Source organism: Centrocercus urophasianus, unplaced genomic scaffold, assembly GCF_019232065.1.
Source record: "Centrocercus urophasianus isolate 14NV4802_14NV808 unplaced genomic scaffold, USGS_Curo_1.0 seq_24, whole genome shotgun sequence".
In the NCBI taxonomy this organism is placed as follows: Eukaryota; Metazoa; Chordata; class Aves; order Galliformes; family Phasianidae; genus Centrocercus; species Centrocercus urophasianus.
In genome coordinates this window covers 2377293-2404867 of record NW_024884800.1, presented here as the reverse complement: position 1 = coordinate 2404867, position 27575 = coordinate 2377293, and the positions used below count along the sequence as shown (strand labels likewise).

Genomic DNA, 27575 nt, shown 5'->3' with positions numbered 1-27575 from the left:
CTTGCTATCTTCCAGTGGCTGTATGCAATTACCTACCACACTCACTGGGCACACAACGACCTCCTCACCTGTCTGTGCAAGTCAGAACTGAGGGCATCATTAGAAGCAGTGCAGAGATGCACAGCAGCAAGGAGCACCTGAACTGTATGGCACCCATGGTGACCAGGTTCAGGGAATGCAGTGTGTGCCTCCAACACTGGGACTGCAGCAGAACTCAGTGCCACTGCTGAGGCCTGGCTTTTGAGGGGTTCAGAGGTCTTTCTCTGACAGACAGCACGTTGTGCATTAAAGAGCTGAAAACAGCTGCTTGCAGAGATCTCAATCTCAAGCAGCAAAACACTTCTAGCTCTCTGGTAAGCAAACGTGAGGACCCTAAATGCCAGTAGGTGCAGCGCCCCTCACATCTTCAATTTCCTCTTACAGAAACAGCAGAAGAATCCCCATAGCACAGATCACACAAATGTATGCATGGCTCATCACACAAAAGACAGAATCTGCCATATGTACTTGGTTGTGCATTATGGCTTCTTACTCCCCAAGCTGAAAAGCAATCAGTGTGCACGTGCTAGCTATGACAGCTGCCCACCTCACCTTCTCAAGAGGCACTGATACCCTGAACCTGTGGTTTTTGTTCAAGCACATCATCAGCTTTTTGGGTGGCTTTGTGTTGGTTTTTTTTTTGTTTAAGCTCCTATAATAAACACCTTTAGCTGCTACACCCCACAGAACTCAGCACTCCAAAGCCTTCATTGCAGTGCACTGCCCCTTTCTCCCATCCCAGCCAGTGTTACTTTCTTCCAAAGGACTGAGCACAGCAGAAGCTACACACATTCTGACCTTGTGCTCATATGCACTCAGTGCAGCCAAGATTTATGCCCTGGAGGGGGACACCAAGATATGTCATGGAGTGCAGTACTGAAAATAACACTCAGACCATTTATTTTCCGACTTCTGAAGCTGCTGATTAAACAGCAGAGGTTGCACAGAACTACAATCTAAGATCTCTTAACCTCACTCCATCATCCCTTATCCAGGCTGAGGTTCAGATGGGCTGTATCACTTCAGGTGATCCAGCTGCAGTTGGATGCATCCATCTACCAGCCTGTGTTTTTATGTGGATCTGGGGGCACTTCATGCTGAGCTCTGACTGTTGCAGCCAGCAGTCCATAAAAAAAAGCAGTACATAGCAAAAGCTGTGGCTTTCTTCTGCGAGCTGGGTAGCACCTGCTCTTTTCTGTTCTGAACTGCCATCACGGCAAACAGCTCTGAATTCTTGTCCCTACTGAGATGGACTGAAAACGAAACCATCTGATAAATATTTATGCAGCACGGCAGCTGTGGCATCCCAAGGAGATGCCTGGGGTACTGGAATACTCCCATGGCTCACAGTGCCACTTACTACTAAAATCAGGTACTTCAATTAACCCGTGACACAACAGCAGAACCATCTCAAGAGAAACTTACGTATTTATTTCTGCTACACAGCTCCACAGAATGAAATTCTCCTAGAGGGAAACAATAAGACGAATTCAATCAACACATAACTGAATAGCCAACAAGAGGGAGATTCTGGTTTCCTTCCCACTGCTCCTGTGCCCTCGCAGAGCTAACAGCCTCCTTCCTCCAGCTGGATGCTTCCAACTGCTGTCCTCCTTTCCTGCAGTTGTGCTTATCATTATTCTTCATTTGGAAGACACTCTTTTACTCTGTCCAATTTGTCCAGAACCTCACTATAAAGGCCGACCATCTGGAGAATACAACATGATTCAGTCAACAAGGATGTATAAAGGAGAATCATTCAGTAGGTAATACAAAGCAGTGGCAGGGAACAGGAGTAGGGAAGTGGGTGGGAGACTAAAGCCACCTTCTAAATCTAGAATCTTGGACTGATGCAAAGATTTTGGCACAGATTGAAACACGGGGCTTTAGCTTAAATCAGTGGCACCTCACAAAGGTGGATTTATTCATACTGACATAAAGCACAGCTTATAGCTGAGTCTTCTATCAATTAATGAACCTGTTCTTATTGCATTAACTGATGTGCTTAAAACAACACAAAGGTTGCAACCAGCTCCTGATTGTCTCATAGACAAGAGAATAAACCATGACTGCATGCAGCCAGGCTGTACTGAGCTGCAATCAAGACAGGAGCACCAGCCAGAACGCTGCAGACAGCAGCTTACTTGTGACTAATGAAGAAGAAGCTTTGCTGCTTTCTGCAGAGGCACTGGCTGTGGAATTTCACCCTCACAGACTAAAGAACAAGCTTGCAAAAATTCATGCAACAGGTGATTTAAGTAAAGTGGTACAGCATCCTTCCCTTAGTGAAATGAGGCCGTGGTCACAAATCGCCTCACATCTAGCTGTGCAGTCCTGCCAGTAAAGACTCTGCATCACTCCTTCCACTCTGCATCAAATCTATTCTGGCCTCACTTGGAGAAAAATCGACTTTGGTTCCCCCAAAATAGGCAAGGCCAGGTTGGATGGAGCCCTGGGCAGCCTGGTTCAGTGTTAGATATGGAGGTTGGTGGCCCTGCATGCAGGAGGGGGGGTTGGAGCTTCACGATCCTCGAGGTCCAACCAAAGCCATTCTATGATCCTATGCAGGTGCCACGCTGCTCCTGACAGCCTTTAAACCACAGGCAGTGGTTTCTTCACTCAGATCCACACCTTCACAATCCCACTTCTTCCCCTCCACAGCTGACTTCTACCACGTTCAGCCCAGGCATCCACTCCCATTCCCATTTCCATCTGCTCACACTTACATGTCCCTCGTAGCTTTTCTTCAGCGATCCTAAATGATTGAGGAAACGCATTCCTAATCCACACCACTGCTCTGCTTCCTGATATTTACCAACAGTATACTGAAATATCCCTGTGTTCCAGGCTCTTGTCATCAACCAAAGGATCTCCATCTCCGGATAACTATCCTGGAGTAGCAAACAGAACGGGAGAATGGTGGTGCTTTATTTTTCCCCTACACAAAGGACAATTCTTTCAGAGTTATCACATGCTTCACTGAAACTTGGCCTGAAATATCTCTAAAGAAGCCTTACAAAAATCAAGAAAGCCATTTCTAAAAAAGCCATTTCTACGGAGGTAACTTGAGTGCATCTTTTACTGAAGAATCTAAGCTGCTTCATATATAACACTGTATAATGTTTTACCTACTAATTATTCTCAACTTGATGAAAAAATAAATGTTTTAAATGTGCTCTGCATCATTTCCCAATCTCTTGTTTTCCTGTTCAACTTACTGAGCTGCTGACTACATTCAGAGCATCTTCAAAGTAGCCCCACACCTCCTGCAGCACACAGGCATCCAAGTCTGTCACTCCGGTTGGCAAAGAAAGATTAATCAAACTATGCAAGCAGTTGCTGGGAATCAAAACAGAGTGAAAGAGGAAACATGAAATACCTCCAGCACAGAGCAAACAGCATTTTAGCACCTGCAGCACAAAACGACTCGTGCCTCTGATTGCCATCCTGTGCATCCACCTCTGTGCTTAGTGCACCTGTATCTGTACAGACACCTTCCTGGCATCAGAGCTCACTCATACAAGCTGTGCAAAAAGAGACCCGAGAGCAGCTGTTCTGTATTGTAACTGCTGGGCTTGTAGCATTTTCATGGGATGCTATGCATGACAGCAAGGAAAAAAAGAGAAGACCCTCAGCTCTTGTTTGTGAAACGAGAAAAGTGCTCAGCATCCTCACAAAATCAGTAACAAACACACAGCTTCTGAAAACAGTGTGAAAAGGGAAAAAGAGTAGCAATGGCTGCCTCTGCCCACTGGTTGCAGCACAGAACTCAGGAAGAAGGAAAAAAAATCCTTTATGAGATAGAGCTGAGAGAGAAGGACACGTCTGGTTGTCTGTCAGATCCCACAAGCTACAGCTGTCACAGAGCTGGTTACCCAGCAGAATAAATTGTGCATGTGCTACAGCATCTTATTGCTAGCTTACACCTCATGGCTTTCTTCTCAGCCTTTAATTTGTCTTAATTTTCTAGTTCACTACTTCACTGCTGCAGAGAAGCATTTGGAACAAACACTTCTGTAACAAGAAGCAGCCAGGAACGCTTTCTAGATCATTGTCCTTCCTCAATAGATTCACTTATTGCAAACATGACCTTCAGAAAACACACCCAGCAAACAGGTTGCAGTCATCTCACCTGTTAGACAGACACACTGCAGTGGCAGATTGGTTGGCCAGCAAATCACAGCAAGTTTAAACATGAGCTAAAACCCACTTCTTCCAGCTGAAGGCTTTGTTCCCTACCACATTTCAAGCCATGGGCTCACGACAAACGAATGTGATAACACTCACCTGAATTTCACAGCATCAGTGCTAGTTTGCTTTCTGTAAAGGCTCAGGGCACTCTTCAGAGCTTTCTTACACAGCACAGGATACCGAGCTGGAGGTTCCATTGCTAATGCTATAAAATGAATGTTAAAAATTAAAGAAATGGAGAAGAAGGAAATGATTGGAGCTAGACTTCATGGTCAGCATTTGCTCATTGCCTGGGCAGGTCACAAACTAGTGCTTCTCTGCCATCTTCTTAGCTGCAGACTCATCAGTGATGACTACGAGCAGAAGCACAGCAGATTGTCCACTGCTGCTGCTTACAGTCAGTGCAGTAACCCCAAAGCAGCAATGGGCTCTACAGAAACAAGGATCATTTTCATTGTCTCCTAGGGCATGAAAATCTACATAGAAAAATCAGGCAGCAGTGGGATTTGAGTACAGCTTTTCCCCCTCGTGCATCTCCTTAAGACAACACAGAAAAGCAGGTGCTTACACAACTGTGCAGAATCCCTTCCAGTTTTGCCATGGTGGATCTACATTTTACACATCTTTTTTTGTTCTTATGCTGTATTCTCACTGGAACTTTGTGATGAAGATGAGAGGTAGCTATAGAAGGATTATTTACAAGTTAACTACACTAAGCTGAAGAAGCAAAAGCACCCTAAAATGTCTGTGTTGGAACATGGAGCACCTAGGGCTGCTCTCTGGCCTTTGCCTGTTTTGGAGCCTGTGAAAGTTTATCTGAACAACTTTTTCCAGACTCAAGACTTATACAAATGTCTCAGGTTCTAGAAATTAGAGGACACCACAAATTACTGGTTCATCATCCACGTAACACAACGACATTTCAAAGCACAGATCTAATACTGCTGAGATCCTAAGCATCTTTGTTTCAGGACACAACATTAAGCTCATTTCCTGCACGATGTACCATACACAATAATCCTGGTCACCTCAAATGTTGAGGAAAGAGTGGCTTGAGCTGATTCTCATGACTTGAAGAACTATAGAAGAACAAATGCAGTCCTTACATGCAATGATTTCTAGTGTCTTGATCTCTATGTGTGGTTGCTCCCACAGTGACTCCATGAAGTTATTGAGTGCTGGATCATTTAGCTTGGATCTTGCTTCAAATTCATAGAGCAGCAACAAAGTGTCTGTTGGGTCTTTAGAAAAATCTCCTGTAGGAAAGATAGATTTGCCTGTATGTAATGATTCATTTTCTTAAAGCTAAATTGTGTACAAGGTCAATATTTTATTTCCAACAGGCAGGAAAACCATTAACAAACATCCTCAGATTGAACAGCACAGGAAGTAGAAACTGAGAAGTAGTTGTGGATGGAATCCCCAGATGCCAAATGCACAACCCCACCAACCCCATGCTTCAAAGCCACCCCCAAAATCCAGGTTGTCTGTAATTGGCTGAATGACTGCAGCCTGGACAAGAGTAACAGCTACCAGGAAAGCCAATGGCACAGCCAGGTAAAGCAGATAACAGAACAACACTGCCTGAAAAGCTTATGAATGATGTTACCATCAGCTTTCAATTCTTCTAGAGGACTCATCCCCTCTCTGGTAGGAAACCCTCAGGAAAGAGAGTGGGAGAACAGCAGAACCAGTAAGGCACAAACCAACATACATGCCAGACCAGCCTGTGCTGTCACCAAGACCTTGACTCTTACATCTAAAAGACATTCTCAGCTTCATCCAGAGCAACAGGCTTGTCCACACACTGGCTAAAGTCTAGAGAATAGAGAAGGAAGAGCCAGGCTACATTCCACAAAGCTCTACAACAAAAACTCCCATCTAGTGAAATGTCCACATCCAGAGATAATCAACTCAGTGGGATTCTAGGGAGGGAGATAAAGAGAACTCCAAATCCAGCCTATATAATGAACCTTTAGTTCAGAAACAATAAAATCTGGGGAGAAGGGGGAGCAGCAAGTAAATTTTTTGACAGAACTTAAACACTAATGCATCTTACCATGGAAACTCAGCAATTTCTGAAGCCCATCACTGAAAAGAAACCAGACCACAGGTCAGACAAGGAATGCCTGAACCTGATAGAGTTTTTCTAGTGATGTATGACCAAAAAGAGGAAGCACGTAGCCTCTAAGCTACCAGTCACACAGCATGCCAGCTGTCAGCAGCTGAAAGCCCTCCATTCTCCTGTGATCAGCCTGAGCTGTGTGACATGGAATTGCCAAGGAACAAAGATGGGTTCTGACACTTGAGGACGTGGCAGTAGGTCCTTCTGTATTCTCCAATGCCTTTCAAGGGAAGAATCAGTAAAAGATTAAAGCACACCTTACTCCAGACTGCAGTGCAAGAGCGGAGCCAGGAAAACTGTGCAGATCTGCTACCAGCCTGATTAGAGCAAAGAGCTTCAAGTTTCCTAACAGTGAAGACAGAAAAGTCAATCCAGTTCACTCTAAAAGATCATTCCCCCTTCACAGCTCCTGTACAGCAAAAAGCCAGCAATGACACACAAAAAAGCCACAGCTGGCACTGTAAATTCTCATGCTATATTGTCCCATATGTTTCAGCACTCCTCAGCAATGACAGTAGCTCCACATGCCCTGTATTTTCAGTGAACACAGTGACTAATTGTACTTACACACACATCTCCCACCTTACCTGTTAATTTCAGAACTTTCCATATCTCTCTGCACGCCTGGAGATGTTGGAGAGCCTGATTCCAAAACTCCACCTGATTTACAAGGAGTTCAAAAGATTTCTGTTACAGTCTTACAGGAAAAAGGAACATACAGTTCACAACTGACAAGAGGAGAGACTTCTCCATGCCTAAGCATTTAATAAATGCAGAACCTGCCTAACATCATCCCCACCAGCTCCTGGGGGGTTGTGTTGTTTTCTCCCTCTTTTGTAATGACCTTCACTACTCAGGCAAAGCCTCTTCACACTGAAGGTTCTGTTACTTCAAAAAGGACCACGTGTGTCCCTGAAAGACATCATCTGTTTTCTCTTGAACATGCAATAATCTTACTGAGACTGATCAACCACTGCTCACGTAATAAACAAGGTAGACTGAAGTTCCTTTAAGAATAGGCACTGTTGACCCTTTGCTGATACAAACCTGCTCAAATCTATTTAAGTCAATTGAATTACTTTACAGAAATCCAGTATTTTCAATTCTCTGGGTGTACTGATTCTACTGAATTATGGAAGGTTCCCATGCTTACACTTTCCATATCTCCTTCTGAGTAAAACAACTAAGGCTTCAAAATCAAAAGTGAAAAAACAAAGTAGTGAATGTTCATTTTGTGGATACAGATCAAATGAGGCAACAGAACAACACCCTACCTGCTCAGAAAGTGTTACTTCTTGTCTCCCCAGCTCCAGATCAATTGCAGCTGCCATTAACAAGCATGTCTTCTGAGCAATTAGAACAGCCTTGTCAGAGGGACAGAACTGGGATAACTGAAACAAAAATAGGAGGTAATGGGAACTGTGCCTATATAAAGCAATTTGCATGCTGAACAGAGGATTGTCAAGTGCCTTCTATGACTTTTTCAGTACAAAGGATGCAGCAGTGTTGGAGTTTAAAAAAATTATATATATATACACAAAAAAAAGCACAATGTTGGTAGAAGTTCTGCATGAAGACTGGGACTCCAGTACTTGTTGTGTAAAATGTTTCTATTCGTGATCCAGCTCCCATACATGAGAACAAAGGTACTTCAGGAAGATCTCACTGAAGTCTACATGCCTTGCCATACTTTCAATACTCAGGTTGTAAAGTATAACAGTGGTTAAACCTTATATTGCAAGGCCATTTTTTTCTGACAGTGCTCCATTCTCAGAGCACACGAGGGCTTCTCCAAGGAGATACCCATACATGGAGGTAACTTCTGACAGCAGCAGGCTGTGACAGTGTCAGCACATACCTTGAAAGACAGGACAAAAAAATCCCTCATCTTTTCAGGGCAGTCCTTGAGCTGCACAGCTAAGTTCCAGGCTAACAAAGACATAAAAACCAAAGGCTAGATCTTAGACAATCTTAGACATGTTACTGGTTATGCCCATCCAATCTCCAATGGGCAGAACATATCGTGCAATTCAATTCCTTCATCCAAACATCATCAACAGGTCACTTAACAGCGAGGGATACCTATGCCAGTGATTTGTTAACATATCTTATTCCTGCTTTCAAATCTTTGATAATTTCATCCCAATCCAGTGTCCATTCTTACACGTATTCTCTTACAAGAGTATGAATTGCATGAAGCATTTTCTTGTCAGTAAACAAGATCAGAATCTGAATAAAAACACTGACCAGCATTCCCAAGTATTAAACAGAACCACAATCACACCATGCGCCACTGATGGCAGCACATTCTGAGCTTTCTAATGCTGATCTAATCTGCATAAGAACATGCATATTCAGTATTTGTTGCTATTTTTTTAATTGCCCTTAGCAGCAATTTTTTTTCAGAAAATCACTGGTATTCCCTATTTGTGTGACCTTGCATTTGACTTCAGTGAAAGTCAAAAGGAGAAAAAACAGGAGCCCTGCATAGCTGCATCATGGCACAAAGAGCTGCTGAGGTAAAGCAGGGCCAAACACCCCATCAGCCACACAGACCTCATGCAAGTATTTGTCTGAGTTGAAATATGAGTTACAGCAGGCAGCTTCAGAAGACAAAAAATGAACAGACCACTTAAAGCAGAGACTGCCAAAGGTGGCACCTTCCATAGCACTGCACCTTCAAACACCTCCTCCTTCCTTAACATCAGCCCAAGTGGAGGTGATTCACTTTAAGTCTTGAGAGTGCAGCTTACCAACTTTTCTAAACCAGTGGGCTTCTGAAGTCCTTACATCTCTTGTCAAATTCTCCTCTGTGAAAGGCTCAGCAAGTCTCTGGTGAGCTGCAGAAAATGTGTTCTTTAGGAGACAGGTTGCATTTTCTAAGCAGGACACAAACAATTCCAAGTCTAATAACTACATTACAAATATCATTTTTTCAAAGCTCCCATGCAATCCCTGATGAAGGGTTATTCTCACAGCTTATATCTAATATGATTGACCACAAAAGCTTAGAAAACAAACTTCAGAAGGTGTCTCAAACAGCATTCAGGATAAGATGTGAGGCTCCCAGGAGGTACTGCCTCTTCAAAGCTTATTGGCACTGAAGCCTAATGCAGAGGAGTTCAATTGAATTTGCTCAAAAAGTTGGGTGGGGATTCAATTTACTAAGTGTTGTTTAAGGGTTTTCTTCAAGGAACATTTATTTCTTTTACTTCTCTGTTCATTCTCTTCTGCAAGTCCCAGTCAAGAACAGCGAGAACAGGAAAAGTTCAGTACTTCATCAACTTTCTTTTCCAAGACAGGGGAAAGCAATAGAAAAGATTAATGAAATAAGAATTTATGTGGATGGGAAAATCTTCTGTAAAACTCCTGTGTGTATTCCAAAGCAAACAAGACAATTCTTTTTCAGTGAATGGCACAGCTTAAAAGTAGCACCAGACTTTGACAAGGCTCTCCTCATCTTTCAGCTATTTGCTAAAACTGCCTGAAGTTTCCTAAGCCTTCCAAGGCAAAAGAAAAACCAAACCTTAAATACCTCCCAAAACAGCAAAAACAGCAAACACCATCACTGGCATTTAACTGACACCAACAGGAAGCTGTGCTGCTAATTGATGGAACAAAACCAAACTTCTTCCTTTCTGAAGACACCAACTTTGTTTCTGCCTTTAGGATTGAGACCCAACCCCCCAGCACTGCTGAATCCCCTGTTTAACTTGGGGAGCTGAGAACGTGGGCTGAAATAAGGAGTCAGCAGGGACCTGATTGTGTCACAAAACATTCACAAATGGAGGGACTACAGAAAATGTAAACACAACAAAAACATACCCAAGGTCAAATAAGTCAGCATCGACTTGATGTCTTCATCTCTAAAATGGAGGGAAAAAAAATCAGGTTTTAGATAACGTTTGATTAATTTTCTGGCAATAGAAGACATTATTGATGCAGGAAGACAACAGCTCCTTAATAACAGAGATGATCATTCTTCTGACAGATACATCAGGCATTAGAAACCTCTGGCATTTGAAGGTGCAGAGGGCCTGCAAAAGATTTTAGTGACAGCAGTGAAGATAGAAGTGTAGGAGATTTTCTCAGTCAGAAGGATGCAGTTAGGGGCTACAGGAGAATCTAATCTCACTGACATCCCCTGTCTTCTTGCCAGCCACAATCCAGCAGTACAGCTCTCCTCCTTCCATGCTGTTACACCACCTGCAACGTGGCCAGCCTTCAGCAAGGGAGGTCTCACTCTCAAGTTCTCACTCAGAACTTGTGTAAGATATCTCAACCTTGTGTCGATGTTAAAAAGAATGCTTAGCTCATACTCCCATTAAACAATAAAACTGGAATGCAAAAAGCAAGTATTTAAAGGAATTTTAATGATATAAGCAGATGCCTCTGCGTGACACCATTAGTCCATGGTGGGAAGTCAGCTGGGTGCACTTTTAACTAGTAAAAAACTAATCTCTTGATTACTCCTAAGGAAAAAAAGTCTCTGTTGCACTGTTTGTATAATCTGTCTGCCATAAGAACACATTTTACAGATGTGCTCACCTTTTCTCTTCTTTTTCTACTTTTGACAATGTAAGACGAACCAAACATCTGAATATGAGAAAAAACAACAGTGAAGAAACAAGATTTTTTTTTCCAACAGTGTACTTTGCCCTCAGGTTTCAGACAGGATCCCACTTTCTTCTTTATGCCATCAGTCCACATAGCTCACAAAAGAATTTGGTGTCAAGCTGAGAAGAATACTGTAATATTTCCCATCCCACTGCCTTATTTTATATACCATTTTGTTAAATCAGGTAATAGAAAGTAAATAAATGTACTTTCAAAAAAGTTTCAAACAAAAAAATGGGAAGAAGAGGTTTTTCTTGCAGTGTTTGTTTTTATAAGCGATAGAACATTTCAACAACAAGACATCACTTCATCACAGGACACAGCTGAGCTGGTATTTTCACCACAGGAGCTGCTGCAATCTCAGTCGAGTTGCTGTTGGTCATTTGTTCAAATCACAATGAAGTCATAAACTCAGAGCTTGCCTGGAAAAAGCCTGAAATGCATACAGACTGTAGGAGTCTGGGCCTGAGGAACATCCCCAGCACCAAAAGCACTGCTAACTAATCCTTCATCTACTCTGCTTTCCACCTTCCTCAACAAAATCATTTCTGTTGCAAAGAAACCAGAGTTCCCTTCCCATGTAAACATCTCACACCCTCACTTTAAAGCTGCAAATACTTGTCGGCAGTCTTGTGAGCGTTCAGACAGGTGCTGCAGAGCTCTGATAGCCACAACTTGTTGATCATGCTGAAAAGAAAAAAACAAATCCAGCCATGAAAGCACAATTTGTATACAGCGTTCTTGCTCAGTTTCCACAAAGCAAAACAATGAAGAAAAAGAAGAGCAAAAGATCTGCACAGAGTTTCCCTCAGAGCTGAAAGAGGGACACAATTCCACGTGCAAAGAGCCTAAAGCAGTAACAGGCTCAGTACAACTTGGCAAGCTCTTCATGCCTTCGAATGCTATACAGCCCTACAAAGCATCCAAAAGATAAACGAGTTTCCAGTCCTTCATCATTGCCTTATGTAATTTTGGACAAAATCCCAGGGGTAGGGAGAAATGTAACATTTTGCTGAAGAGAATTTTACAGAAACACGCCATGACGTTTCTAGATACTAACATTTACAATTCAGAATCACTTGTTCTCCAGATAAATAAGTATATGTTCAAATAACAGTTTGTTCTTATATGGAGTCAGTTTGCACTTTGCTTTGCACAACGCATCTCAGAACATACAGTGAGACTTTGGTCACACAAGCATTAAATACTTCAAAATGCATGAAGCAGAAATACCAAAAGTAGGCCAGGTTACAGAGGTTACACCTGTCCTGCTTATAGAATAAGGCAAAATAAAGACAGTGTTTTCTGTTCTACCTCTAAAGCAATTTGGGCAGCCAAACTCAGGAGGTTACTGCTCATACTTTCATCCACTACCAGCTTGTCTTCATGTTGAGATGGCTTTTCAGCTAGCTTCCCCATTTCAATAATTGCTTCCACAGCTGAAATACACATAGAGAAAAATCAGTTGTTGGGGTCTTTTTTGTTTTTTTTTTTTTTTAGTGGAAGCAATGGGAAGGTATAAAGCTCCACTGTTTTAATAAGGCTTTAACTACACCTTGTAAAAAAATAAAATCACAGCCTTTCATAAGAAGAAAATCAAGACAAGAAAACCCGACCATACCAGCAGCTCTCCACAGCTGTGCATTTCTTCCTAGAGGGGCCAAAAAGGCATTCTAAGCTCCTAGTCTAAGGAAACAAGGATGCCACACAAATGAAACTGCATCTCACATATTCTCAATTTTGCTCTGCTAAATATCTTTCTGTCGCAGAAGCCTTTCTTTAATCCATTGCCTGGGCAAGCTTCCAAGCTCCCACATCTTGGTTCACGTTAAGGCTGCTGCTGCTTTTATGCTCCTGCTGTGCTGTGGTTCCCACTCTGTATTATATGAGCAAATTAGGCTGCCATTTAAAAGACATGTAGAAAATAATTCATCAGCACAGATCTCATTGAAGAATAAGATCTGCGTGTTACTCTGTACCCTAGTTAAGTCTATAGACTGTATTTCTCAATTTTCATTATTTGAGCTAAGAATCTCATTAAAATATGAAGTGGCAGAAGAGAAAGTCTACAGACATATGTCATTCTGTAAGTCATCTCAGTCAGCTCATGTATTTTCTGGTAACTTCAGGCTCTGCTTGACCAGAGAAATCAAGAGCAGTGATAAAGGTTCATCTGGCTCTGTAGCATTTTTCCAGCTGTACACACTCATAAAAGAACTTTAGAAATAGCAAGTCTACAATGATTCTCACCCTGGGATGCTGCTTTAGCTTTTGCCCACAAGATTAGAGAATTCCAAGCCAAAGGCTCCACACAGATTACACACTATGTGTAAAACAACATCCCCCTCTGACAGCCCAAAATCTACAGGCTGACAGTTTCAGTGATTTCATAGACACTTCTATCTTCTCTCTATTATGTCTTCCCCAGAATTAACAGTCCATGTCTGCTGAGCATTATCTACGACACTCAACGCTTCTGATCGTTGTAGAGAACCTTTTTGCCTTTCAAGTTCTACCTTTATCAGTGTCATTCTCCATCACTGCAATCTTATAGATGCTGAATTGAGTAAAGATGCTGTTTGGATCACACCTTTCTGCTTCTTTAACTGCCTCTTTAGCCTATACAGAGAAAAGAAAGGAATTCAGTGCAATGATGCAACAGGAGAGAGCTAAAAATTGTAATGGTTTCATTACAGATGTTCACACAATTACTGTACAAGTTTGGTTTGGCAACAACCCCCCCAAAAGAAAAGTGATCAGAGCAGAAGATAACACCAAGGACAGACAATGACTGTAATGAGGAAGAAAGCAATTCCTCCATTGGAGCCACAGAATTAGAAAGCAGAAGAAGCCCTGAGAATGCTGAGAGATTAAACCCCATTCTGCCACTTTGAACTGTGAAGTTCAATATCCCCAAAGCAGAACTCAGACAGGTAATGCACATGCACAGCTCTGCAGGGCTGAGGGCTAACAGTGCGTGGAAGTGTCACAGTGTGACAAGTCCAATGCTTGTTCTGCTGAGGCTCATCTGTCCTGAAGGGAGGATGGCCCCTAATCTGAGAAGAAACCTGATGCTGTGAGGCATGCTAAGACAACCTGTGCATCGTTTCCCCTGTTACAAGGATGGCTGATAGAAGAGGCCCCCGAAGCAGTGAAGATAACCAGTGTATCTCAGATCCTCTCAATCAAAAGAGGTACAGGAACAAAAATGTAAACTAAGTCCAAATGATATAGCTACAAACACAAAAGCAATGTTATTAAATAAACACACCTTGTCAATTTGTTTCAGATGAAGATAGCAAGAAGCCATATTTCTCTGCAACTTAGCCAGATTCTGATCTATCTGCCCAGGTGTATAGAAGCTGACAGAATAGTTGTACCAGTTAAGAGCTTCAGAATAGCTTTTTGCCTAGGAAATTAAAAAATAAAAGGAGGAGGCATGATTAATTGGCTTGTTTTCCTAAATCAAACAAAACCATCATAGGAAATGAAAGATTCAGATAGTAAAGTAGGCTTTTTCCCAGAAGAGCAGTCACTGAACCCCCAGCACAGGCACATTCGTTAGGAGAACAAATATTTTACCTATTCCTGCTATTCCACTACAGATGTCTCAGTGTAAGGAATATTTTAAGGTTTTTTGAACTCTTCCCAGGGCACAACCAGAACGGTGGGCTGCAGGGGTTCTGTGGCTGATCCATTCTGGTGTAACTGTTCCCATTTACAAACCTGGAGAGGAACCTACCTGAAGCCTGATGTTCGAATGGAAAAGAGCACCTATCAGGATGAAAGTCAAACCAGTTCCAAATGGAACAGGGATTTTACTAACAACTTCCCCTCCATACAAAGCCAGACATATCAAAGGAGTCAGAAAAAGAAGATCTTCACTTTCACTCATACAAACATCAACGCTACTCAGTTCCAAACCTCATAATGTTTGGCAGCTGTGTCCCACAGGATGATGTGCAGTCGGTTCAAGGTTTCAGGCAACAGCTGTTTCCCAGTGTAGTGACCTGAAAAGATACTGCAAGTCATCACTTTACAAGAACTTTAACCACACTGAGAGAACTAGCTGTGAGCTATCTATGTTTAAAGCAACTGTCCTGTTGCCTAAAACAAGAAACGAAACCACAGCAATAGCTTCATCCAGGATCCAGTGCTCCAGATCCTGCTTCTGGAAAGAAAAAGTAGCAACCAAGAGAATAACTACTGTCATGCTCTAATGATGACAGCGTGGCTTTTGCACCTAGCTAAATGCTACATAAAGCACAGTCTGATTTGCAGCAGATACCACAGCCAAGAAGCACGACTGTGCTGCAGGTGCAAAGGACCTGAAAAGGAACCTGTAATTCAGCTGCTCAAACAAGGACATGCAATCTGTTTTAATGCTGATATACAAAAATACATTGAGCTGGCTGGGCAAAGCATTAACATCACACAGAATTTCTAGCAAATGTTTATGTTCCCACATGCATCAAACTCACACAGCCCACACTAAGAAGAAGGAACTGTTTTAGCAAGAGAATTTAGCCTGAAGCTTTATCATAGCTGTCATTCATTATGGAAGTAGAGAGTTGCCATGCAAAAGAAACAGAAGGGAAGGTAGACGCAAACAAAAAGAAAGATGAGAGTATATTAAAAAAATAAAATCAGAATTCAAGGCTGGCCAACTAAATGCAGCTTTCAGTAAGTGGCAGCAAAACAGGGATACAGACCTATAATAATTTCTTCAACCTTTTGCTTAGCAAGCAGCTCCCTCTTATTCTGCAACAAGAACTCGATGTAGAGCAGGGTGACTTTTCCAAAGTCAGGTGAAGCTTCAAATCGTTCAGCAACAGATTTCAGGAAATCAAAGCCAACTGATTCCCTGTTCACATTGACAGAATTTTAAGAGGCTGCACATAAAAAGCTGTTAATTTTCCATTCTAAAGAGTAACGTTCACACATTCAGTGTGTTTCTCATTGGCATTACTGGCACACAACCACGCTGACAGAGTCAATCAAGGTATGAATGCACCACAGTTCATCTATTCTGTAGTCACTTCCTATTAGCACATGCTTGTTCTACAGTATTCACAAGATAACTTTCATCTCACAGTGACAGAGTTAGAAATCACTACCAGACAGAAGTGCACATGCAGGTGATCACAGTGCAGCAGTCCACACTGTGAAATGTCATGCCTTTGTCTTGCAATCTGTTTAACCTCATACTGTTTTTCACTGGGATTCCTAAACCTTTCATTTTCAGTGTTGGTCAGTTAACAGGGAAGAGAAATACAATTCCAGACCTGTGGCAAATACTAGAACTACATGGAGACGATCCTGATTATTCCAAAGTAAGGCTACAATATTGCAAATCACCACTAGACTTTGTTTCTCACCCTGCTGTGCTAATATGTACCACCTTCCCACTGCACAGATAGGCTACCTATACAAAGGGCTTCCCTGCCTCTGCCAGCTCCTACCTAAAGTGTCACTATGTAATAGAAGATCTTTGCTTATAGAGGAGCAGCTACAAAGCCAAATATTGTGTGTTCACTGCACTTAACGGTGCTTTCATACCTTCCATGCTCCAGCAGCAGCTTGGCAGTATTCAAACAAAAGTCTAAAGACATCTCATGGTGCTGGAATTCTGCAACAGCTAAAAAGAGCACAATGCTGTTAAGATTATTCAATCAGCTTCAGACACACAACAGCTCAATGTATGGTCTTACAAATTCTTTGAGGGGAAAAAAAAAGAACCAAGTAGTTCTAAAATCAAGGAAGAATAAGACACGTCAGCTGTGTTCTGACTTTCCTCTCTGTCTCACAATTAAAGTAACACTACAGAATGTGACAGCCCTGGTATTCCAGCCCTGCAGTCCCTCTGCTAACACTGGCTGTTATGGCCAAAATGCCAAATCAGAACTGTGACATTTAGCATGTGAAAATTCCTCTAGAACACACAACAAGGAGATGCTGGTTTTTCCCTTCCCAATCCATTCACTCAGGCTGTCAGTTGGACATGGAAAAGCATCACCTTCCCATGGCACCTGCACAGAACTGTGCTACCTGAGCTGATGTCTTCATCTGATGCTCCACTTTTAAGAAGAATTTTAACTTTCAGAAAAAACCCTGCTGGATGCAAATTCTCCTGCATAGGGAAAAACAATCCATCACTTGGATATTCTACTCTTTGTAGAAATTTAGGGCAGAACAACAATGGGAACAAACAGAAATAATAAAGGCTTTCTACTGCAGCTTTCATTAAAATACTGTATATATCAAACTTCAGAATAACATTTTTCTTCTAGCTTTCCATATATTACCAAAAAATATACTATCAGAACACTCTTCCATTTCAGACACTTTTCTGAAGGTAGATACAGAACACACACTGCTCAGATGTAGCAGTAATGTATTACAGGAGTGGTTTGAATGCACTGCCACTTACCCTGACCTCACCAGCATCCTCAGCACCTCCCTCTGAAAGCTTTCCTGCTATGTTGAAAACTGGATTTGAGCTTTCACCTCCAACAGGATTTTATACTTACAATTTATTTTGTGTGACTCAAATAACAGAAGTTTAAGAATGGTCAACAAACAACAAACTGAAAGGTTTTGAATTCAAGTTTTTTCAGTAAACTGAAGACACAGAAGAATAAAATTAATCCCACTCCCTACATGGCAAATGGAATTTCTATAAGAGCACAAGATCTCAGAGCAGCAGCTGCTTAGAGATATACGAACTCTCTTCAGCTACAGTTCTTTTTTCAGCTTCCTGAAGAAAAACAGTCAAGCTAGTAAGGCAAAACAGTTAAATTAACTGCTTAAAATAAGGCTGCTGTTGGCATGGAACTCTCTTTGCTCCTTGCTCAAACATTTGTAAGGGTAACGAGATGGGGACTCAAAATGTAGTATGGAGATACCCACTGGAAACCAAGGTCAGACAGTTTTCATGCCATTTAGTCACACCACTACCAGTGGGTCTCACTGCTAACAGAACCACAGCAACACTGCTCTGCATCTACATACTGAGCTGTGCTTCTCTAGAAAGGTACAAATATCAAAATGTATTTAGGAGCACAAAAAGCAAAGCAAAACCAGCTCAGCCCCTAAGTCAGCTGATTTCAAGGAAAACACCAGGGGTCTGTGTCACGTCAGCAGATGTTAATAATGCTAGAGTTTCAGTTACTGCACACCACAGGTATCAGAGCACACCACTACCTTGTTTGCCAAGTCGATAGCCTTCAGTGCCTTGTCAAGATGCAGGCTGCAATCCCACTCAAAATAGGCAGTTGCTAACAAGCGCAGCGCTTTTGCCTGGAAAAAGCAAAGTTCAAATCCAACAGCAGGAAGAACACAGGAACTCACACAGAAACAAAAGGCTTAAATGTTAAGGCCACGAGAAATAAAGCTCTCTCAGTCGAAAGAATGCTTGTCTGACAGCAGACTTGTGACTGCTCAGCTCAAAGCTTGAGCAGCAGCGCTGTGTGTGGAGCCCTGACAGGACAGGAATCAACCAGAGAGCTCAGGGAGCAGAAGAGTAATGAGGAAATTCAGAGATGTGTTAAAAAAGAATGAAAGAAGAAATTCAATGAACAAGAGTTACAAACTTCAGGAAAAAAAAAAAAAGACATACAAGAGAACGGCCTTCAAACACACCTCAGAAATGACAAGATGACATACATCATTTTGATGTATGAGGAAGGAAGAAATGATGGCCTCTAAGAGCCTGAGTCTTATTTTCTACAGCTAAATCTCTGTGAAACAGTAGATTCAAACATGATTAAGGGCACTTAACAGTGACTCAGCTCTCAGACCAATGCTCACAGCAAGGGGGTCTGCAGCTTTGCCAATCTTCAAGGTGGACAGGACTATAGAAGAGGCCACAGAATGACTGGTCAGATTTGGCACAGTAGAAATAGCTGTACTGGAGTTATGCTAACCAAACCCTCCTATTTGCAAACAGCAATTTCTCTATTTCTTACCTGCATCTCTTTCCCAACAGAATTCTTCACGTCCATCTTCCCAATGTCGTAACTCTGGCTACCAACAACAAGGGAAAGTTAACATTACATGTGATGGACTCAGCCAGTCCTCTGATACATGCAACATTCCCATCCTTCCCCATCTCTGAAGCACTCAGAAACCTCATAAATCACACAAGCCAGTCTCAGTACTCCACCTTACAGGAAAACTGATTCTTTTTTTCTGAATCCTCATTTTGAACACTGTCCTCAATCACTTCCTTCGACCTATTGCACCACATTCTCTACTACCTTCCACTTCGTTGGGCTCTGTCACTTCTAGCTAAAGGTGTCTGGAGGAGGTAACTGCTCTCACTCTCACCTGACAGATATTGCAGTCATACACAGAAGGTGTTTGTGACCCAGTCTCGAGATCATAGCAAATCAGTAGCACAAAAACAGGACCTGGAGGTCACAATTCCTCACTCATTACCTGAAAGTTGAAGGACAGCACAAAGGACCCCCCAGGGAAAACACAGCAGTAATTCCACGAGAGATTTGATGTCAAATGGTGCAAATTAAGCACTGTTAAAAACAGGACAATTGTTTCCTAATCTCACACAGCATCTCATCCCACTAGATGGAGCTAAATCTCTATATCCAGATAAATATCTGCTCTTGGTAAAGCCTTATTTCCTCCTCAAATTTTATCCCAGGACTCAGTGTTTAATTTTCCTCTAGAACAAAATATAAAATAATCTCCAAAGCACCAGCTGTAATCAACTCCAAGCATTTCTAAAAGTATTCTGTGAAGGCAAACATGACCATAAGCATCTTGAATTAGATGTGTTGGCATTTGTTTCCCTCCTGCATATATAAAACAAAAAGAACAAGAAGAAATAAAAGCAATTCTCCTGCCCTTGGTACGAGGATACTTTTCCTGACAGCCAAGTTTTCTTCCTTAGCAATAACACAATACCTACTGGATGCTGCCCAAACCATCTCTACTGCTGCCCAGCTACTCATCTTTCACCTTGACGTTTGTGTCTTTCATCAGCCAGGCTTTGCTGTCAGTGAAGCAATTTTCCTCCCTGAGAAATTCAAATATTCCTTCAAAATAAATCTATTCGAAATCAGAAAAATTCTTTCACATTTCTCTGAAGTTTTCAAGTTCCATCACTACTGTGTGCAAATGGCCTCTTCATAAATGCAATCTATTTGGAAGGAGCTTTAAGGAGAACAACTTCCACGTGGAAAGAAGGCTTTCATTTTAACGGCATGAAAATCAATGTGAAAAACAGACATAAATGTTAGGCAGGGGAGTACAACAGGCACTAAGTGTTTGCTCAGCCAGTATGGTTCAGTGAAAATCCTGTGTTCCCTTATTTCCAATCAACCTTCTGCTTTCCCTCGCTCGCTCCTCTCCTTCACACAGATTTTTACCTGACAAAAGCAGATTTTTACATGACAAAAGCAACTTCGGTTGCCTTTTCACATTACCTGAGCCAAACGGAGCTCTGCTCATACTTCCTACAGTCATAGGTTTCCACTCCGAAGTTGTAACAGAGGATTGCCAGGTAACGGGTCTGCAACGAAAGGCTGCTGCTGCTACAGTGTTCTCATAGACACACCACCACATCTATGGCACTCAGTCCCATGTTCTTTAAAGATACCCCCTGGGATCACTTCTGACCTTATTTGATAGGGCAGTAGTGAACATGACTAAAATCATATTGTTCTGTGGGAAAGTGAAGTGATGTGAGCCAGTTTAGGATGTGCAAATCAGAATTCTTCACTGCATGATGCTGAATGGTTCCACAAGAAGCCAAGCTGAAAGCTCTACAACTGTGCAAAGCATGCAAAATAAAACTTGAGAGGAAAAAAATGGAATATTACAACTTCCTTTACAAAAGTGACAAACGAGCTTTAATTTTGCATCGTTAAATGAACACAACTCCACCTCCTGCATGATAGCCTTTTTTTCCAGCATGCACCTTTGCATTATAAAAGGATGATCCGCACCACCAGCGAGAGGAGAAAAATGCGTTTGAATGCTTGGTTATTCGGAGCACTGCTGCTTTTTGCTTTATCAGTCAGGCCTGACAGTATCTGTTCATAACAACTTGTCTTTCAGCTGAAATGATTTGCAACTGTCACGTTTGCAGCTGTCCAAAGAGGAGACAGGAAAGCGTTTTCAATGCCAACAGACTGCTAATATTTGCATCCATTTCGCCTCCGTGGTAACTGCCTTTTCTAAGTACAAAACGTGCTCCTTGCGAGGGAATTCAAACCCTCAGCCAAGAACGAGAGCTGCAGAACAGCATCTTGCTTTAAACTGACTTATTTCTGATCTCACTGCAATCCAGAGACAAAAGCACAAATTCAGGCACCCCGCACCACACAAAGCGCTCCCAAAACCTGCCAGCTCTCTGAGCAGTGAGCGTTCCCATAGCTCCGCAGCTTCATTAACATGAAGATTAGTGCTGAGGATTGACTTGCATATCAAAAGCCCAGCAGCTCAGCTCCTCTCTGGGCCCACCTGTTTCCAGACAAAAGTTCACCGGTAGGAGCAAAGAAGCAACACACAAGATAAAGAGGCACAGCTGTTTCTGCAGAAGAGCAGTGCCAGATTCTATTTAGAAATTCTTTTGCCTGTCTCGATTTCTTGTCTTCACGCATTCTTTAGGAAAGGTTTATCATTTTCACACAGGGTGCTGAGGCACTGGCACAGGTTGCCCAAGGAGGCTGTGGATGCCCCATCCCTGCAGGCATTCAAGGCCAGGCTGGATGTGGCTCTGGGCAGCCTGGGCTGCTGGTTGGTGACCTGCACACAGAAGGGGGTTGGAGCTGAAGGAGCATTGTGGTCCTCTGCAACCCAGGCCATTCTGTGATTCTATGATCATTCTATTTCAAATGATGAACCCTGAGCAAATGGAAAACCTAAAAACTTCGAAGGAAAAAAAAAACCTGCCACTCTTCCACAAAACCTGCAGTAAGAAAACCTCAAAGAAGCAAAAAAATACAGAAGACAGTGAGAGTTCTCAAAATATTTCTCAACATACAGCACGTGTCATTCTTTAATATAGGGGGAGGAAAACATTTGCCAACTTTGGCACGATAAGGGAGGTATGATTTCACTAACCTCTCTCGGCAGCCTCACCAACATGTCCCTGCAGCGCTGCACGCATTGCGTTGCTTTCTGAAAATCCCCCTGAGCAACTGCCTAGGAAAGCAGAACGTGCCAACAATCTGTAAGTTAACTACTTGCCTCTAAAATCTGCTACAAGGTTGGTTCTCTAATCTAAAAAGACTTGGATTGCAGGCCTTTTTTGCATTCAGTACAGCCGAGTTTGAGATTAGATACCTGTCCTTACAGCGCTACAATAATTCTGTGTGTTTTTATACACTGAAAGACATCCAGGAGTGCCCTGCAGCCCTCAGGTAGTGTGAAAGGCTCAGATCCACGGCATGATTCATCCACATGTCAGATAACAGCAAATCTTGGACAGCTTAACAAGTGTTGAAACACCTCTCCAGTAATTTAAGGTCTCAATTAGAAGTTAAATGAAAAATTTTGGTCTGTTTAGGGAAGCTCCTCGTAATTTTGAAGACAGTAACCCCCTCTGCATTCTGAGATCAGTGCTGTTATCAGCAAATGGGAGCAGCTGATTTCTCTCTCATGTATACCCATATGTCTGTAACACTCTGCAGTATTGACAAAGTACTCAGAAACTTCAGTCAGGCAGCAAAAGTCAGGACAATGCCTCTGAAAACACAGAATTTCTGAATGATGTACTTTGAATTAATTTAATCTGCCCTGCTGATCCCCTACAAAACACTCAGCATATTTTCAAACTTCTCTCACGTTCAGCCAGACTTCTTTCCTTAAATCATCAATCATAATTCCTGCCTTGCTGCACAGTGACAGAGCTTGAGACTTGAAGGAAGGTTTCAAATGCCATGAACTCATTACTGCCAAACATTGCCATTTGATACCCATTCTCCTACTGTTTCAAAGCCTTTACATGTAAAAAGCAGCATGCATTGGGTCATGGAAGAGAGGGTATCCATGTATAGGAAGATTTCTATCCAATGTCAGTGAACAGCAACACTTTGATTATATTGCTCATAAAAGTCAAGAAACTTGTAAGGTAGAGCAGACTGTGGACACGTGGCCTATAATATCTGCTTGTCAGACATGAATCCTGGCTACCAACAGCACCTTCATATGTTTTTCAACCAATTTAGTTGCAAATCCAGCACAGTCTGATGAGTGCTTTGGAATGACCAATGGTGCTCTATACATGCTACACAAATGCAGCTTTGGGGACCCAGGCTCTAAGGCAGTTCTACCTGGGCAAGCACAGGTCACCTTTGGAACTGACACATGATTCAGAAAGGCAGCTGTTGTATCAACAGCCAAATTACAGAGCAGCAAATCTGAACGAGAAGATATAAACAAGGCAGCAGAAACCACTGCGATAAATCAGGCAAATTAAAACCCATTAAATTATTGCAACACCAAACTCAAACATCACATCTGATATCTTACATCTAAGCAAAGAAAATGCATCCTTCAGCAAGCCTGCAGTGCCAGGCATTCGTACACCTAATTAGCAGGTCAGAGGTTCCCCCCGTATCCCCTAGGAACTTATAAAGTAAGCAGGGAGGAACACATACTGATTCAGCCTGATAAGAGAGCACTTTGAAGAGGTCCTTCTCCACATCAGCTCTGCACACATGAATATCTGCTTCACCATCGCCCTCCTTGCGGAATTTCGCAGACAGCTTTTCTATGCTCTGGAAAACAAAGCCGAAGCGTGACCCGTGGAAGTCACAGATAGGTGTGTTTATAAAGAACTAGAACCAGAGAAGGACTTACATTCATGGCAATCTCTAAGAATTCATCAGCAAGATCAGCTTTGCCAATATCTATCCACCCTTTTCCAGTTTTCATCGACATCTGCAGGAGAAAATGATGAGTGCTTTGTGAAGATCTGGTCACTGCCAGGGCAGTGAGCCCTTAGATCCCTTCTTACTGATGTCTGTGTTATGTAGGAGAGGTATTCCAGCTCTTCAGTTTGTCACAAGTGTCTCACATACGAATGAACTCTGCTTGCAGCACAAGGCTCATGGTGCCCCACTACACAACACCATAAGACACTGAAATAAATGAACGTGCTGCTCTTCTAACATTTTAACACATGACAAAGATGTGATGCTAACTGCACTGACTCAGCAAGGCACCCCTGTGATAACACAGGCCCACCTTCAGCATGCATCTTCTCCAGAATTACAGGCATAGCTCACTCACTTTCCAAGTAACTGCAATAGGTTTTAAGGTTTCCCACACTGCTCACCTGCCCTGAGCCTTACCAAAATCTGCCTCCGAATGGTTCCCTCCGGAGGATCACTGCCTTCACAAAGGTGCACCAGCCTGCAAGCAACAAATCTCACTGCAAGAAAGTAAGGCAGATATTTCTAAGTTCCTTTTTGTTGTTGTTGAGAAAGTCAGGCCCTGCCACATCTTAAAGATGGTTTAAAATTATGAGAAAGAAACTTTTGGAAGCTTCGGAATTAAAATTTTAGTCGAGCTGCTTAAAATTGCTTTTCAGGCATCAAAAAGAAAACAAACCCACCCCAAGATACCAAGATATTCTCCTCAAAATGTCTATTAAACACTTTAGAGAGAGTTTAAGTCAAAGACACAGTATTCAAAGACTTAATTACACTGCAGGTGCTCACAGTGTCTTGAGCACCTCAAACAGCCTTCAGCAAAATAGGGAAATCAAGTTTAATAATCTTTACGTTTTCAAAGCAAAAAGCACAAGTATTTTCTGGCCTTTTTTATACACTGAGGGTAGAAAACACACCACTTAATGTATTTAAAATAGCCTCTCCCTGGCCCTTCAGCTGCGATATAAGATCTGAGAACATTATGTTCTACAACAATTACCACTTATTTTGTATAAACTTACCCTTTTCCCTTCACTTGACATCACTTACATGATGCAGATTATATTTAATTTTAACTGCTATCCCCTAAGAGAAAAATGTAGGCCAGATACTGCAGTCCTGCAGCTCCACATACAGAACTAGTTGACAGCATAGAGTGAAAGCTCACTTTGCTTTCCCCCAGCCCTAAAGCAAACCCCCAGCTGCATACAGATGGTGTGTATGGGCTGCAGCTGCTAAGGCAGGGCAGTGAAAAAAAGGATTCAGATTTTTTCTGTACATAAATACAGGTAAGAGAATCACCTCAAAAAAAAACACAACTTCACGTTTTAGAAATTGACAGTCAAAGATTTACATCAGAGTTATGTCCACACACTCACAGGCCTTAAAAAATAGCATATTAAAACAGCATAAATAAAAGTCAATGCAGAGTTTCCTTTGGAAACATCACCTCTTTATTGATGATCTGGCACAGAAGGAAGGAGTGATGCAAATACCAACACCAATTCTGTGCCACAAAGAAGATCTCTGTCACACCATGGTGATCCTCCCCAAACTCATTGTATAAGTCTAGCTGCTCAGTTTTCTGTCTATACCCTATCTGCAAATATCCAAACCAACCCACAGCACCATGTATGCACCTGGCAGCAGGGAGCTTTTCCTTTTCACACTGCAGCACAAAAACACATTTAGAAAGGAAAAGAATGCATACATACATTTAGCCCTTTGCTCATCGCTGATGACAGAACCCGTGTGTTTGGTTACAGCCCAGTTCCACAGGCTTATTGCACCCTCTTCAACCTGAGAAAGAGAATTCCATTCCATTTAATTTTGTCCCAGGATTGGATTGAATTGAGATTTACTCCTGACAAAGCTACTATCTTTCATATTAGCCACAAGTACAGGTTTGGACTATTCCTTTCTACAGGCTGGGTACTCTGAGACTTGGAAGCAGTTGGCAGGGATCACACACTCTTTTCACAAGCACATTTTATTCTCTTCTAACAGGCTATCTCCCATCTTCTGAAAATTTGAGAGTGTCTCTGAGATGAGAAAGGTAGGAAAGAACACGGCTGCAAATCAAATCATGACCTGAAACTAAAAAGAGCTAATTAATCATAAGATGGATAGCTGCAACCACATATGCCATGTCATCCATCAGTGCCTTCAGCTCCCATTTAAAGTTACACAAAACAGCAAATTCTGTTTGAGAAGTGGTGGACTTCAGAAACATTCAAATATGTTCCTAAACAAATCCCATTAATCTGTCATATTGCTGAAATAGCCTAACATATGTTTCTGTCAAGTCCTTTTCCAAGCCTAGCAAAACATGACCTGATTTACCCTTCCCATCTGGAATGAAGTTTTCTCACAAGCATTCATACATACAAAATTTGTGCAACAGCACATCGCCACATCCAAAACACAACTGATTCACTGGCAGCTTTCAGAATCCATTATGTGCATTTTAAACAGACGTTGCAAAATTAGAAGGGAATGGAAAAGAGCTGTGAGAATTGGATCAGATTTGAACATGCATCTGTAGGACTTTAACTCTTAGGGCCGTATTCATAGAATTGTTGGAGGTGGAAGGGACCCTGAAAGGCCATCTGGTCCAACTCCCTGCCCTGAGCAGGGACACCCACAGCTCCATCAGAGCCTCATCCAGCCCGGCCTTGGGTGTCTGCAGGAACGGGGCACCACCACCTCTCTGGGCACCTTGTGCCACTGCCTCACAGCCCCTATTGTAAAGAACATCTCCTCCAACCTAAATCTCCCTTCTTTTAGTTTGAAACTATTTCCCCTCATCTTATATCACAACAGACCCTGCCACAGAGTCTGTCCCCTCCTTCCTCACAGTCCCTGTAGGTACTGACAGGCTGCTCTCAGCCCTTCCTGCAGCCTTCCCTTCTTCATGCTGCACAGCCCCAGCTCTCAGCTTGTCCTCACAGGGAAGCATTCCATCCCTGGCATCACTTTTGTGGCTCTCCTCTGGACATGCTCCAACAAGCCAATGATATTAAGTAGCTTAATTATTTTAAGTACCCACACAGAGAAACTTCTGATGTTATCAGACAAAGAACAAAAGCTAGAAACTTTTGTTAAAAGATGATGCAGCCTCGCATAAAGGCAATAAGATCTGTTAAGAATGCATCCCAGAGGGCTGTGGATTTTCCATCAGTCATAGCTTATGGAAGACATGCCTACAAGCAGGCGGCTGGAAATACACCGGAATGTGACACACAGCACCCCATCCCGGACGTATCACAGCCTCATAGAGAGGGCTTGGCCCGGAATCAACGCGCCGAGTTCTCTCATTAAACACAATGCTTTGTATCGCATTCAGGCCGCTGAGTTAAAAGGTGAAAGCACCAAACTGAGAGCCCCAGACACGGGGAAGGAGAGGCGGTGCTCAGCGCCGTACCTCCGCCGCGCCGCCGTCCGCCTCGCCGAGGGCCCCCGCCGCCCGGAACAGCTCCTCAATGAGGGCCGCGATGCGGGGCGGGGCCTCCTCAACCAGCAGCTCGCGGAGCAGCTCTGGAAGACAAACCGGGAAGGGAGCAGTCAGGGGTGAGTCAGGGAGCAGCTACGCAGCCACAGCCCCCGGGCGGGGATGGAAAACGGACGCTACCTCCCGCCGCGCCCAGCCGCCCGCCCACCATGGCCGGTACCGTCCCTCAGCCCTGAGGAGACCGGCGATA

The 27575-nt window shown here is 42.7% G+C and overlaps 1 protein-coding gene across 1 annotated transcript; it reads right to left on the bottom strand.

The window, feature by feature from the left end:
* Positions 1–1449: 1449 nt before the first annotated feature.
* TEX11 (testis expressed 11) lies at positions 1450–27536 on the bottom strand. The gene is made up of 30 exons (XM_042825367.1): positions 27506–27536; positions 27299–27411; positions 25590–25674; positions 24295–24374; positions 23801–23881; positions 23599–23718; positions 22061–22141; positions 20419–20504; positions 18940–18997; positions 18176–18271; positions 16962–17102; positions 16844–16904; positions 16532–16610; positions 15685–15836; positions 14897–14982; positions 14244–14381; positions 13489–13591; positions 12287–12411; positions 11574–11659; positions 10904–10951; positions 10181–10221; positions 9109–9195; positions 8214–8284; positions 7630–7746; positions 6943–7015; positions 5337–5486; positions 4327–4435; positions 3258–3378; positions 2766–2930; positions 1450–1747 (listed from the first exon to the last, which is right to left on the bottom strand). Exons 1-30 carry the CDS (start codon positions 27534–27536, stop codon positions 1676–1678), a joined length of 2856 nt encoding a protein of 951 aa, XP_042681301.1. The 3' UTR covers positions 1450–1675.
* Between the last annotated feature and the right edge of the window lie 39 nt (positions 27537–27575).